Source organism: Canis aureus, chromosome X (assembly GCF_053574225.1).
Source record: "Canis aureus isolate CA01 chromosome X, VMU_Caureus_v.1.0, whole genome shotgun sequence".
NCBI lineage: Eukaryota > Metazoa > Chordata > Mammalia > Carnivora > Canidae > Canis > Canis aureus.
In genome coordinates, this window is record NC_135649.1 from 46893800 (window position 1) to 46908266 (window position 14467).

The 14467-nt window shown below is 38.5% G+C and overlaps 1 protein-coding gene across 2 annotated transcripts; it reads left to right on the plus strand.

The window, feature by feature from the left end:
- Positions 1-1489: 1489 nt before the first annotated feature.
- On the plus strand, positions 1490-14241 carry MORF4L2 (mortality factor 4 like 2). Of its 2 annotated transcripts, none has more exons than XM_077889243.1 (4): positions 1490-1568; positions 4339-4427; positions 11305-11409; positions 12692-14241. In XM_077889243.1, exon 4 carries the CDS (start codon positions 12716-12718, stop codon positions 13580-13582), a length of 867 nt encoding a protein of 288 aa, XP_077745369.1. In that variant the 5' UTR covers positions 1490-1568; positions 4339-4427; positions 11305-11409; positions 12692-12715; the 3' UTR covers positions 13583-14241. The 2 variants fall into 2 exon arrangements, with proteins under 2 accessions (XP_077745369.1, XP_077745368.1); XM_077889242.1 differs by lacking the exon at positions 1490-1568 and adding an exon at positions 2799-2968.
- Positions 14242-14467: the final 226 nt, after the last annotated feature.

A 14467-nucleotide genomic window follows, 5' to 3' on the forward strand; every position in this document is an offset into this window, starting at 1 on the left:
AGTGTCCATCGAAAGATGAATGGATAAAGAAGATATGGTCTATGTATACAATGGAATATTACTCAGCCATTAGAAACGACAAATACCCACCATTTGCTTATACACGGTTGGAACTCAAGGGTATTATGCTGAGTGAAATAAGTCAATCGGAGAAGGACAAACATTATATGGTCTCATTCATTTGGGGAATATAAAAATAGTGAAAGGGTATAAAGGGGAAAGGAGAAGAAATGAGTGGGAAATATCAGAAAGGGAGACAGAACATGAGAGACTCCTAACTCTGGGAAACGATCAAGGGGTGGTAGAAAGGGAGGTGGGCGGGGGCTGGGGGTGACTGGGTGACGGGCACTGAGGGGGGCACTTGATGAGATGAGCACTGGGTGTTGTGCTATATGTTGGCAAATTGAACTCCAATAAAAAAAATAGATAAATAAATAAATAAATATAAAAACAAATCTCGGCCCTCACCCCTCTGTGTGTGCGTGTGCACATGCATGCATGCACACAAGTGTATATGATTGATAATTTAAAAATATTAATTTTTGTTTTGTTGAAGTTTATTTATTCACCCATCTAATAAGGAATTTGTGAGGAATAAAAGAATATCCATGTATAGGATATGACACAGGATCTAAAATATAGAAAGCATGCAGAAACCTGAGTATCAGTGAACATAAATCGTCTACTCAAGGTCTCACAGCTAGTAAGCCGGGAATTAAAATTAAGTCTCTAACTCCAAAGACATAACAAAGTGTAGCAGTACCACTACAAAAAATAGGGTGCAAACACACTTATTTAATAAAAATTTGAAGAGAAAAAGATCAGTTTTCAATATCAGGGTCCAAGTTCTTATCTGTCTTTATTGACTAAATATCCACCTACATTTTCCACTGGGGAGTGTTGTTAGCATTGGAAAAGATGCACAGAAAAGATTCAGATCTTCATGGGCATCAGTGCCTGGGGTCATTGATCAATTCTGACCCCACAAAAAGGCAAGGAAGAAAGGAAAGAGGGCTGGAGGGGAGAATTTTTTTAAAGAAGAAATAAGGAAAAACATATGAATCTAGAGCTATAGTTCTCTGTCTGGTTGGGCTAATTACAAATGTTAATTTGATTTTTCCTTAGCAATGAAAGATATACATGACCTCTATACATTGTGGAATTCAACAAATCAGAAAGGGGGGTAAAGGGATCCCTGGGTGGCGCAGCGGTTTAGCGCCTGCCTTTGGCCCAGGGCGCGATCCTGGAGACCCGGGATCAAATCCCACATCGGGCTCCTGGTGCATGGAGCCTGCTTCTCCCTCTGCCTATGTCTCTGCCTCTCTCTCTCTCTCTCTCTCTCTCTGTGACTATCATAAATAAATAAAAATTTAAAAAAAAAATCTAAAAAAAAGAAAGGGGGGGAAAAATCCCAGGATTCCAGGGACTAACAGCCAATCCTTTGCTGGGATTTGGTGGCATCTAGTGGCAGATTCAGGAGGTATAAACCTCACCCAGAGAACTTTCTGGAAAACTAGCTGAGTGCTACTTGCCTGAAGGGCACTGTGCTTGGAGATCAAAACAAAAAGGTAAGAGAGCCTCAGCTTCTACAGAAATTGAGAGTCTCTATGTGTGTGTGTGTATGTGTATATATATATATATATATATATATATATAGAGAGAGAGAGAGAGAGAGAGAGAGAGAGAGAAACTGAAGGGGAAGGTTATCACATACAGATATTTGAGGCAGAAAATTGTGTTTGTGCCAACAGAATGGCAGGCAACGTTGGAGGGGGGAGAGAGGATACTAGGGAACCGAAAAAAAAAGCTGCTCTTTGGAATTGCTAAGATGGGAACGTTTGACTCTTACCTTTTGGACGGCTATGGTTTAAAACAGGATTTTGGCAAGAGAAAAAACGTGGGAAGCAAGTGTATTTTTACGGTCTGAAATTAAATCGCTAGGAGAGGTAAAAATATTCCTGGCAAATGCTCTTTATTGGTTATGGTCGCCTTGACTTATTTTCTTTTTCATTAGAACAATTTTCAAACTTATAGAAAAGTAGAGAATATTCTGTACACAGCGCGCGTGCACGCGCACATGCACATACGCATGTGCGCGCGCATACACGCACGCCCGGATTCCAGGACACACGCCGACCCCAACGCTGTCTCTCAACGCTAGGGGCGCACGCCTGCGCACAGACACCACCTCCAACGCCACGAGGGCTGCCGCGCGCACATCCCAATCTCAAGGCCACGGGAGCTCGCCCGCGCACACAGAGGCCCCAACACCACGCCCACACACACCCACCACCCCAGCTTGTACACACATTAAAACACCCGCTCTGTTTTCTTTTTCACTCCGATAGTTGCGCAAGAGGTTGGGGGCGTGGCCCCAAATTTGACCTCGCGCTTCCCCACTCGCGGGAACCTTAGCTCATTTCCGCCCATCCTGTTTCCGCAGGCCACGTAGGCACTTCCTTTCCCAGTGGAAAAAAAAAACCCATAATGCCTCCCTGCAGGGGGAAAAAAAAAAAAAAAAACTCTGGCCAGGGGAACTCTGGGTCGTGAAAATAGGCCACGTGAACACCCTGCCCTATAGACTTATGACCCAACGGCTGTCGCGCTTTTGAAGGGCGGGCTAAGAACCTAAGAGGGCAAGCGTCATTGGCCAGAGCCTTCTCTAAAGCAGAAAGATGATTGGTTTGCTTCAAGCCTTAACCGTGAAGAAGCAGGTTGCTAGCACCCGCCTTTACTGCGGCGAAGAGTCATCGCTGACGTGTTAGGCTTCGTCCAATCATTTGGTTATGGAACATTCTAAAACTTAGACAAGACGATTATCATTGGCTGGAGACCATAAGCCCGCCTCCAGGGTGACGTGTCTGCCTATGGATATCAGTTGCCAGAGAAACCTGGCTTTACTATGGCGGTTGGAGGGACGGCAGTGATCACACGTCGGCTGCTGGAAAGAACTGGATTCTCGTTTCAGGTTTCGGGGTGGGGGTGGGGTGAAAGGGTTGATGGTTTATTTCTATCGTCGCATATATTGACAATATTAAGTAGTGCCTTCACAGTTGGGCAGAGCTGCTTTCAAATTCCTACTCGCCAACGCCCAGCTTGGGCTGGCTCCTGTTCTTTCAGTGTCTCGGTTTCCATGTTTGTAAAATGGTGATAGTGATAGTATCTACCTCAGAGACGTGTACCTCAGAGGCTTGTACTGTGTATTAGTGCGTATAAGACGCTTAATACCAATCCTGGTTCCGAAAGATATTCGCTATTATTGTGGAGTGAAAAACCCGCGTAATAGAATGAGAAAAAAAACAAATTGTGTAAATTTGTTCATTACAGTGCTTTTTCTGCTCATCAGATTCTTCTTATAAGAAATTTGAGCTTTAAAAGAGACATATCAATCTTTGCCGATGAAATAATTTACTATTTGAGAATTAGCTCAAAATAGCGGGGATTGGAATTTTCCATATTGAAAAGTTTAAAAGGCGGGGGGTGGGGGAGATGGAGAACGAGAGCGATGAGGAGATGAACCACATGCGATGAGTAGGCCTTGTTTGGATCCTGATTTGAACACACCAACTTAAAAACACTTTAAGATGCATCGGGAAAATTTGAAAATGGATTTGATGTGTTTTTTTTTTTTTAAGGAATTGAAGTCAATTTTTTAGACGTTATAATGGTATTAATGGTTGTGTTTTCAAATTATCTTTATTTTGTAGAGGTATATAGGAAAATATTTGTGGATTAAGTAATAAAATGTCGGAGAATGACTTCAAATACGTTGATGACTGGGATTTGCTTCAAGATAATCTCAGCGGTAGAGGGAAGTGGGGAAGGGTATAGATGAAACAAAACTGGCCCTAAGTTAATAATTGTTTGAGCTAAGTGATGGGGCATATGAGGTTCCTTTTATTATTCCGTCATCCTTGGTATGTGTTTGACATTTTCTGTAATAAAATACATAAAATCAGCTATTCAGTGAGCTTAAAAAAAATCGGAGTGGGGGGAGCAGTGGGTGGGGTTATAGATAAAGCAAGATGGCCTTCAGTTGGTAATTGTTGAAGCTGGGTGATTGGTATAGGTTTATAATACTCTTCCTTCTACATTTTTATTCATTTGAAATTATCCTTATTAAAAAGTATAAAAATACAGTTACTTTATCAAAAATAAGGATAAATGTACAATAAATTTGAAAATATAACCACAAAAAAGGAAAAAGACACATTTGTACATTATTTATCAGCAGTGGTGTCCTTTGTGTGTGATAAAATGCATTGGTTGATGGAGAAAAAAAGGATCTCATATCTTTTTACTTTATGTCCTTTTCTGTCCCCTTCTTTGACCTTCCAGGCCAACATCAGAAAAGCTAAGTTTGCTGTATAATAAGGATCAGAAGATCTGATCCTGATTGCAGAACCATCCCTGATTACAGAATCTGAGTAAGTGCCTCCCTTCTCCTGGTCTCAATTTTCAAACAAGATAATTCCACATAACCTTCCTAACTGTCCAGGAATATTTTGAAGATTAATAAGCCCCTATCTGGGAAAGCACTCTAAATTCTAAGAAGGGAAAGATGAAGCTAAGTCCACTGGTGATTCCAGTATAGCAAGGACCCAAACAACAGAGGACTGTATGATCTTACATTCTTTGATAAAAGATATTATACTTGATACCCTATAGTTAGTTTCATATATATATATATATATATATATTTGAAATTTTTATGGCATCTCATGTACAACATAATTTAATGGTTGAGAGCAAATACTGACTTCTTAATTTGGATTCTATCTCTACCACTTATGTGATCCTGGGCAAGATACTTAACTCCCTTTGTTGCTAAATTACCTAATGTGTAAAATAGAAATGATAATAGTTCTAGTTTGTAGGATTTTTGAAGAGATTTTGTGTAAAGTACCAGGACAGTGCTTGGCATATATAAGTGTTTGGTTTAATAATAATTATGGTTCTGTTAGTCATTCTGGTACATCCTGGTTTACACACACATAAACTCTAAACTTCTAAAAGCAGTGGATTCTTCTGTTTGGAAATGTAAAAAAATTAATACTGTTGGTTTCTTTCCTGATTTTTCCAGAAGCAGCAGTTACCATAGAACTGAATTCTGAAATTACGACTTCTGGTTTGTCTTAACAATCTAGAAAGATTTTGAGTTTATTGATCATATTTATTATAAGAGAATTTCCAGGAGCTATAATTTTAACTAGGAAATAATAACTATATTCAGTGTGTTAACAGCTTTTGTGTCATTCCTCCTTCGTCTCAGACTCAAAAAATATGTTAAACAGAAAGGAAGTATTCCAAGATTCAGAGGAGAATGGATAATAAATGTAACTGGCATGGTATATGTGTATTAGAAGGTTTATTCCAACAAACCATAGGAGATGTTGTTCACATTCATTGTGATACACCCATACCAAAATGCTAGCCTTAGGAGTCTGCATTCCTAAATGGCCCATCACTTGCATGAGATGAAGGAAGGTTTTTTTCAGTTACTTGAGAGCTTCATTTTCCCATGGAGTCACTATATTTTCCTTGTAACTTTTTTTTTGCCCCTTCTGAAAACTGGGTTGCAGAGGAGGGCGCTGCCATGGTGGAAAAGATGGAGTAGATGGGTAGGCACAAAACCCCTTTACAGGAGGCCATTTGGAGAATTATTAAGGGCAAAAGGCAGGGAGGTGGGCTGTTAAGCTGGTATGAGCTTAGAGAAGGCAAGGTCCAGGGTATCCTGAAATGGAAAAAGCCTCAGAGAGGAAAAGGACCTTGACCTGTGCCTCCCAAGAATGGGCAGAACCTAGAAGGGGAGGGGGGAACAGTCTGAATGGTATGCCTACAAAATGTATGATACACAGTGATACTTTACTGAAAAGTCCAGCTGTGTGGGATCTAAGGATAAAAATCAAAATCACTGAATTTTAAATATATATATTTTTATACAGGTTTTTAGTCATGTAATATGTGAATATATTATCTTCATAATGAAAAAGTTTTAAGTAATACAGAATAGGCTCGGGTTTCCATTTCTTCACTTCCAATTCTCTTACTCTCCAGAGTTAACTGCTATTAGTTTTATTCCCTTTGAGATCTCTAAATTATGTACCCTGTTTAAAAACATACATATATATATAAAATACTGTTTTGTGTTTTCTTTTACATAAATATGGTATCACACTATAAGTATTATTTTGCAACTTGCTATTTTTATTCAGTAGATTATCTTGGATGTCTTCATGGCCATTCATGGAGTTCTATTTGATTCCTTTCAACAGTGGTATTCTTTTAACTAGCATGATAATCCATTTAAGGAAAAAAATACCTTTTATCTTTCTAAATCACTAGTGATAGTCCTCCAGGTTTACTCCAGTGTTTTGCTATTACAAATAACTCCTCAAACATCCTTGGAAACCATTTACAAGTATTAGAATATTCTAGGGCAACATCTGTGTCTTTATGATAATTAAACCAATGTAATACTGGTGTGAGAACAGACATCACTGTGACAGAACAGGTGACCTAAAAATGGTAATAACCTTTAAAAATTGAATAATCAGAAATCATTGGGAAGAGTACCTTAAAAGATGCATGTACATCTAGGAATTTAAAATGTCCTATGATAGAATTTCAAATCAGTGAGGAAAGGATGACCTCTTCAATAATTAATAATAGGAAAAGTTATGTATTTGGAATAATCTAGGCATACCAAGAAATATAGGAAATCATGCTTATTGATTTGAGAACGTTTTCCCTAGATGTGACCTAAATGCCAAAGGTCACAAAGGAGAAGGTTGACATATTTGTCTGTGTGATACGTACATGCACACACAGACAGACCCAGAGAAGGAAAAGGAGTTTGGAAAAAATATTTCCAACATACCCAAGAAAACTTAGGATTTGATTGTTAGAAATCAATAAAGGAAGCAAACAACCTAACTGAAAGAGAACAAAAACATTCACATAAGAAAAAGATACACATGAAAATATGAAAGATACTCCATGATATTACTACATACTATAAGCAAAAAAAAAGTTTCCAAAAGATGTTTATCCTATGTTGTTGAAGGTATAGGTGAATGAACTTTAATGTTTTTGCTGGGAGTACAAATTAGAGGGGTTCTTTGCAAATTAAATTTGCCTTTATCTCCTCAAAGTTTAAACAGTTCTTCTGAGAATAATTCTGAAATTCCTAATGCTCTAATATATCTGTACACTTAGGTCTATTATAGCATTTCTATAATAATGAAGGAAACTTAATGTTGATTAATAAGGGACTGGTTAAATTCTGGCACATCAAGATAGAGTGATGTGGATATTAAAAAGAATGAGCTAGGTGTGTGTGGACAAAATGATGCCCACAGTGATAAAAGGTATGGGGCAATATGTCTCATCTTTGCCAAATCAAATATAAAATACACATTTAGTTTTAAAGATACGTATTCGTGTGAGTATGTACATAAGATCTGAAAGCCTACACACTCATTCTGGGATGGGGGTGGGTAAAGGGAGAATTCCTCCATCTTTATGTATTTTGGAATTTATATATACATATGTAAAAGAAAGATTACCTACAAAATTAACTACTTGGGCAAAATACAGATTTTCAGTTCATAATTTACAAAATAAATTCTGGATAATTAAGAAATTAAAATCTAAAACCTCCATTAGTATGACATCATTTAACACTGGAAGGAAAAACTAATATTTCATTATATAAAACTTTAAAATCTTAACATCGAGCTTTGTAAAAGAAGATTAGGGGAAATAATTGTCCCAGACTGACAACTCTTGATATATAAAAAGATCCTATAGATGTTACAGTCACTAAAACCCAATTGAATGGGCACAGGACAAAAGCCTATATACCCAATAGATGCTTTTTAAATGTTAAAGCATCTCTAGTAAATGGAAACAGTAAACATTTTATCAAATTTTGTAAATGAGCCTAGCCATTGCTCACCAGAGTATAAGTGATAGTTTTACACACTACTTGTAAGGTTAGAAATTAGTACAGCATGGGGGAAGTAATTTGGCAACATGTTATTACCTCTTGACCCACTAAATCTGCATCTGTAAATATTAAATAATAGGAAATAGGACAGAAATGTAGTAGTTATTACAGGGTAAATTGAAGGGGAATCACTTTCCACAAAGGTTAGATTAAGGTATGACCATTTGATGATAAACAGCTCTCCAGATTTACATATATTATGTTACGTGGGGAAAATAACCAGTGGTGATATCGATTTTTTTTAGGGAGGATTAGATGTGATGTCCAATATAAGCTCACCTCTGTTTAAATGAGAATTTACACAGAAAATAAAAAGAACTAGGCCAAACCCACAAATGTGTTTTCTCAATGTCTGGCTTATCTTAGAGCTGACTTATAGAAAACAAGTGGAAAAATACTTGATGACCTGTCCCTAATTTGTGCCTCCATTTTCTTGATGTGTTGAATTTCTTCCTCGCTTGGATTCACCTAAGTGTTGCTCTGAAATATATACAGTACAAATAACAAGACCTGTGGCAAGTAGATTAATGGTGTAGTTCTGTAACCAAAACTAACACAAGATGTTTAATAAACTTTGGAGTACTAATGTTAGCTTCATACGGTATTGGAGATGGAAGAGAAATGTGGACTAGTGTTGGAGAGTTAGGAAGGAAATAGGACTTGTGTGGTATTTAGATGGAGACAAGGGAGAGCATGATGGGAGCAAAGAGTAGGTATACTAAGCCAGTAAACAACATTAGTAAAACCTGAAACTCAAGACAATCTAGCAAACTCAAAGTTTAAAGTGGCCCCAAATTAATCTATAGTGTAAACTTTTTAAATGAATGTGCACAGCACATCTGTCATTGACCATGGAAGCAGTGTTAATCTGGGAAGGGAGGTACAAAGTGCAAAGCTGTCCAGAAACTTGTATTAAAAGTGGAACCAGACATCAAAAAGGCAGGTATTCCCTTCTTTTGATGTCTGATTTCTGACTTTCAGGTAGGAATAGTTGCTTGTTTGGTCTGTAGGATACTTAATAAAAATAAAAGTACTGGGATGCCTGGGTGGCTCAAGTGGTTGAGCGTCTGCCTTTGGCTCGGCGTGATCCCAGGATTCTGAGATTGAGTCCCGCATTGGGCTCCCTGAGTGGAGCCTGCTTCTCTCTGCCTGCCCCTCCCTCCCTCTCTCTCTCTCTCTCTCTCTCTCATGAGTAAATAAATCTTAAAAAAGTACTGAGAATTTCTGTAAAGGCTATTTTTGTGGCGTTTTTAAAGATTTTATTTATTTACTCATGAGTGACAGAGGCAGAGAAACAGGCAGAGGGAGAAGCAGGCTCCATGCAGGGAGCCCAATGCGAGATTCAATCCCAGGACCCCAGGATCATGCCCTGGGCCAAAGGCAGGCGTTAAACCACTTAGCCACCCAGGGATCCCCTATTTTTGTGGCTTTATTCACTGTCGCAAACGTTGACTTGTGGTACAGGTACTTCTCTATATAATGTCAGACATTTCATTGAGACTTCATGAGTGATAGAAGAATTTGTAGAGAGTAACAGAATTCACCCAGTTAATTAGAACCAGGTAGAATTTGTTTTTCATAGTTTTCCTATGAATGAATATATGTAATTAGTGCCAACGATGTACAGTAGATTCAGCTATCATTTTCAAGTTCCTCAGTAAGGAATTGCTGATGACCGTGAGACTTCCAAAAATCTTCCTGTCCAACCTGGCCTTACTTCTGTTTTACACTGGCTGGCACTGAGCCATCTTGCTTTCTTTAGTTGATATTTTAATTATTCCCTTTGTTTTGTGGAAACTTTGCACTATATTAGCTCTGAGGTAGGTTTTCTGTATTTAACTAAAAACTCTGATACACTCAGATACTTTGTCCCCTGTCCTGGTCACAATGAATGTTTGTTTAGAAATATTTTTGTATGCTTGATAGCTTATAGTGTAATGCCATGACACACTGGTCACTGACCGTTCACAGGATGTGTCTGTATATCCCTCTCAGGCAGGTTTCTGATTCCCACAGGTTCTGTATCCGTATTCACAGATTTTGATGCTCTCTGAGGACCACCTTTGCCCTTTATTTTCTACTCTTTGGGTACTTTTACTTAGAGGATATCGTTTGCTTCATGAAAGCCCTAGCACTCGGGCCTCTTTCTAATAACTGGTTTCCCTGATTCTAGGTTCTAGTTGACTAGCATTTTTTACCTCTATTTCCCCCAACAGGGCTTTCCTGACACCTGCTCACATCATTTTAAGGGTAGGGATTGGCTGAGGGGCTTTTTCTGTGGGTGAAAGTCCACAGTTAACCAAAGAAACCTGGTTTAAGGCTGATCCACCATCATCCCTCATTTCTTACCAGAGGTTACACCGATTTTAACAGTCTGGTATTTATTCACCTAGGTACTTATGCATTTGTACATAACAGTTTAAAACAGGAATTTGATCACACACTACATAAGAATTATATGAGACTGATTGTTACTTCCCGACCTGTGCTATCTTTTTGGGATCCTATTGTACATATTATGCAATATGCCTATTTACCCAATAATGTAGAATTGAGCATCTTTCCATGTTCATACGTGGTTCTCTGCTTAATTCATTTGAATGTTCTTCCATAGTTTGCATACATAATTTATATTACCACTTTCCTATTGAATATTTGTGTTTCCAGTTCTTCAGTATTAAAAACACCACTGCAGTGAACATCTTTATATCCATATTCACATGTATTCCCATAAGATACTTTGCTAGCGGGATCCCTGGGTGGCTCAGCGGTTGAGCACCTGCCTTCGGCCCAGGGCATGATCCTGGAGTTCCGGGATCAAGTCCCACGTCGGGCTCCCTGCATCGAGCCTGCTTCTCCCTCTGCCTGTGTCTCTCTGCCTCTCTCTCTCTGTGTGTCTCTCATGAATAAATAAAATCTTAAAAAAATAAATAAAACGTTGAAAGATAGTAAACTTAAAAAAAAAAGATACTTCGCTAGCTATTTAGCCAAATCATATTTATGAAGTTCTTAAGAACCTGTGAAATCAAAAAAAAAAAAAGAACCTGTGAAATCTGAGGGTAGTTTCCCTCATTCCATAGATGAAAAAAAGAGACTAAGAGAGCATACATATTTTGCCCAAGTCCTCACAACTTTTAAAAGGCAGAGCCTAAATGAAGTAGGTCTAACAGTGGAACTTACATATTTTCTCTGATATTACAGTTGCAAACCACATGGTCAAAAAATTAGATTTTTAAAAATTTTTTTCTGAATTAAAGTTTATCTTCATTGCAGATACCTGTTTTCCTTTCTAGGTTGTGTCTTCCGCCTCATCCTTCCAGACCATCCCAGGAGATTTGGGAGGTTCCATCTGGGAAAACACTAGGAGTACTTGGAAGGGAAAGAAGGAAGAGGATTATGTAAGTCAAAAAAATTGCTTCCTGTGTCACACTATAAGAATCATAGCCCCCTATTTTTCATCTTTATCTTACTAGTTCCCTCTGCTGCATTTTATACTGTACATTATCCCTTTCCTTTCTTAAAACTCTTTGACTTATTTGGCTTCCAAAATAACATTCTCCTAATTCTTCTATGGCTGCTCTGACCATTTTTGTGTTGTTTTTGGTCTCTGCTAATCCCTTAAATACCATTCTTTTAGGTTTTTCCAGAATTTCATACTTTGGTTCAGTTTTTCTTCCTCTTCTGTCCATGAATGATTTTGATGGCTTTCCTAGCTTCCAGTAGTAGCTGTGTGATGATTACCCTCAGATCTCCATTTCAGGCTCTGACCTTCACCTGAGCTTTAAAGTTAAATATCTAACTTTACATCTCACACGTAGTAGATCCAGTACTGAAGTTCTTTCCTCTCTAATCCACTTCCTCCTCCTCTAGATGCAGTCTTATTTGGTGATAGTACTAATGACCTAATCACCCATTCTCAAAACCTGGGAGTCATCACTGACTTCTCTCTGATTTATCACCTTCTCCAACAAGCTAATACTGACAGTGGTGTCATGTACCATTTCTTGTTTGCTCCAAAATACTCTGTGCCTATAACCGTCATTGTACTAACCTCGTTTTTTTAATTGTCACCTTAGATTTAAACCCTAGGACCTAGCATAGTATCTGTCCCAAAGCAGATAGGCAATAATGTATGATAACTAATTGAATAGATGTATTTGTACAAAGCCACCTTTGACTGCTCCCTCTTCTTCATTTACCAATTTTTGTATTCAGTTTCCCTTGACTCTTATCACCCTAGTTCAGGATTACTTGGACTCCTACAAAAACATTTACTGCTACTCATTTTGCCTCCAGTCAACTAATCTTTCTTTGTTCTTTTATCTTGTCATTTATCCTGTTCAGACAGTTTTAATTTCAATTCCACTGCCTTTTGTAGTTTCTTTTCCATTTAATTTATTTTTTTTCTAAAATTATATTTCTGTCTTTGGAGTGGCACCAAAAAACTAACTTATGGGCAAGTCTGATGAGCGATTGGATGGGGTGAGTAGTGGTTGGTAGTGAAAATCAAAAAGAGGGTGGAAGTAGTAAGTCAGTCACTTACAAATGATCCTGAACTAGGATTTGAAATCTAAATTCCAAGAAAATAGCTTGTGTTTTACTGTGGTAGGCCTTTATGAAGTAGTATGTGTTAAAGGTCACGATAGAAAACAACGAAGTAAAATATTTTATATATTACAGTGGTTGGAATAAAAACAGGGTTGAATGAGTTCCAGAAAGCAGGGTTCTCAAACTCGTGGACAACAATCTGCAGAAGAAGACAACTTCAAAAAACCAACTAGAAGTAATATGCAGAGAAGTAAGATGAGAGGGGCCTCCTCAGGAAAGAAGACTGCTGGTCCACAGCAGAAGAATCTGGAACCAGCTCTCCCAGGCAGATGGGGGGGTCGCTCTGCAGAGAACCCCCCTTCAGGATCAGTGAGGAAGACCAGAAAGAACAAACAGAAGACACCTGGAAACGGTGATGGTGGCAGTACCAGTGAAGCACCCCAGCCACCTCGGAAGAAAAGGGCCCGGGCAGACCCCACTGTTGAAAGTGAGGAGGCATTTAAGAATAGAATGGAAGTTAAAGTGAAGATTCCTGAAGAATTAAAACCATGGCTTGTTGAGGACTGGGACTTAGTTACCAGGCAGAAGCAGCTGTTTCAACTCCCTGCTAAGAAAAATGTAGATGCTATTCTGGAAGAGTATGCAAATTGTAAGAAGTCGCAGGGAAATGTTGATAATAAGGAGTATGCAGTTAATGAAGTTGTGGCAGGAATAAAAGAATATTTCAATGTGATGTTGGGCACTCAGCTGCTCTACAAATTTGAGAGGCCCCAGTATGCTGAAATTCTCTTGGCTCACCCTGATGCACCAATGTCCCAGGTTTATGGAGCCCCACACCTACTGAGATTATTTGTAAGAATTGGAGCAATGTTGGCGTATACGCCCCTTGATGAGAAGAGCCTTGCATTATTGTTGGGCTATTTGCATGATTTCCTAAAATATCTGGCAAAGAATGCTACATCTCTGTTTACTGCCAGTGATTACAAAGTGGCTTCGGCTGAGTACCACCGCAAAGCCCTGTGAGGGTCTACTGACCACTCACTGTTATGTCTGGTATCTGTAAACACTCTTTTCGTTCTTAGTCTTTTTCTTGTATAATTGATGTTCTTTAAAATTGTTAATGTATAACAGGGCTTATGTTTCAGTTTGTTTTCTGTTGTGTTTTTAAACAGAAAATGAAAGGAGTACAAGCTCCTTTTCTCATTTCAAAGTTGCTACCAGTGTACGCAGTAATTAGACGAAGAAGAAACATTCAGTAGAACATTTTATTGCCTAGTTGACAACATTGCTTGAATGCTGGTGGTTCTATCCCTTTGACACTACACAATTTTCTAATATGTGTTAATGCTATGTGACAAAATGCCCTGATTCCTAGTGCCAAAGGTTCAACTTAATGTATATACCTGAAAACCCATGCATTTGTGCTCTTTTTTTTATGGTGCTTGAAGTAAAACAGCCCATCCTCTGCAAGTCCATCTATGTTGTTCCTTAGGCATTCTATCTTTGCTCAAATTGTTGAAGGATGGTGATTTGTTTCATGGTTTTTGTATTTGAGTCTAATGCACGTTCTAACATGATAGAGGCAATGCATTATTGTGTAGCCACGGTTTTCTGGAGAAGTTGATATTTTAGGAATTGTATTTCAGATCTTAAATAAAATTTGTTTCTAAATTTCAAAGCAAGTATTTTGCAGCATGCCTTTAATATTATTGAGGCTGACTAGTCCGCGGGCTCGGGAAAGATCTAGGTGGTATCAGAGAGTTCTGACTCCCAGTAAAAGAATTCCTTTTTCTGTTGGGTGTGGCAGCCAGGAGTATGCTGTCATTGCCAGTTCCCCTCCTCTTCCCTCATTGTGGCTTCTCAGAGTGACTGCTTTCTAGTGCTGCTTATAAGAACTCCTTGCCCCTG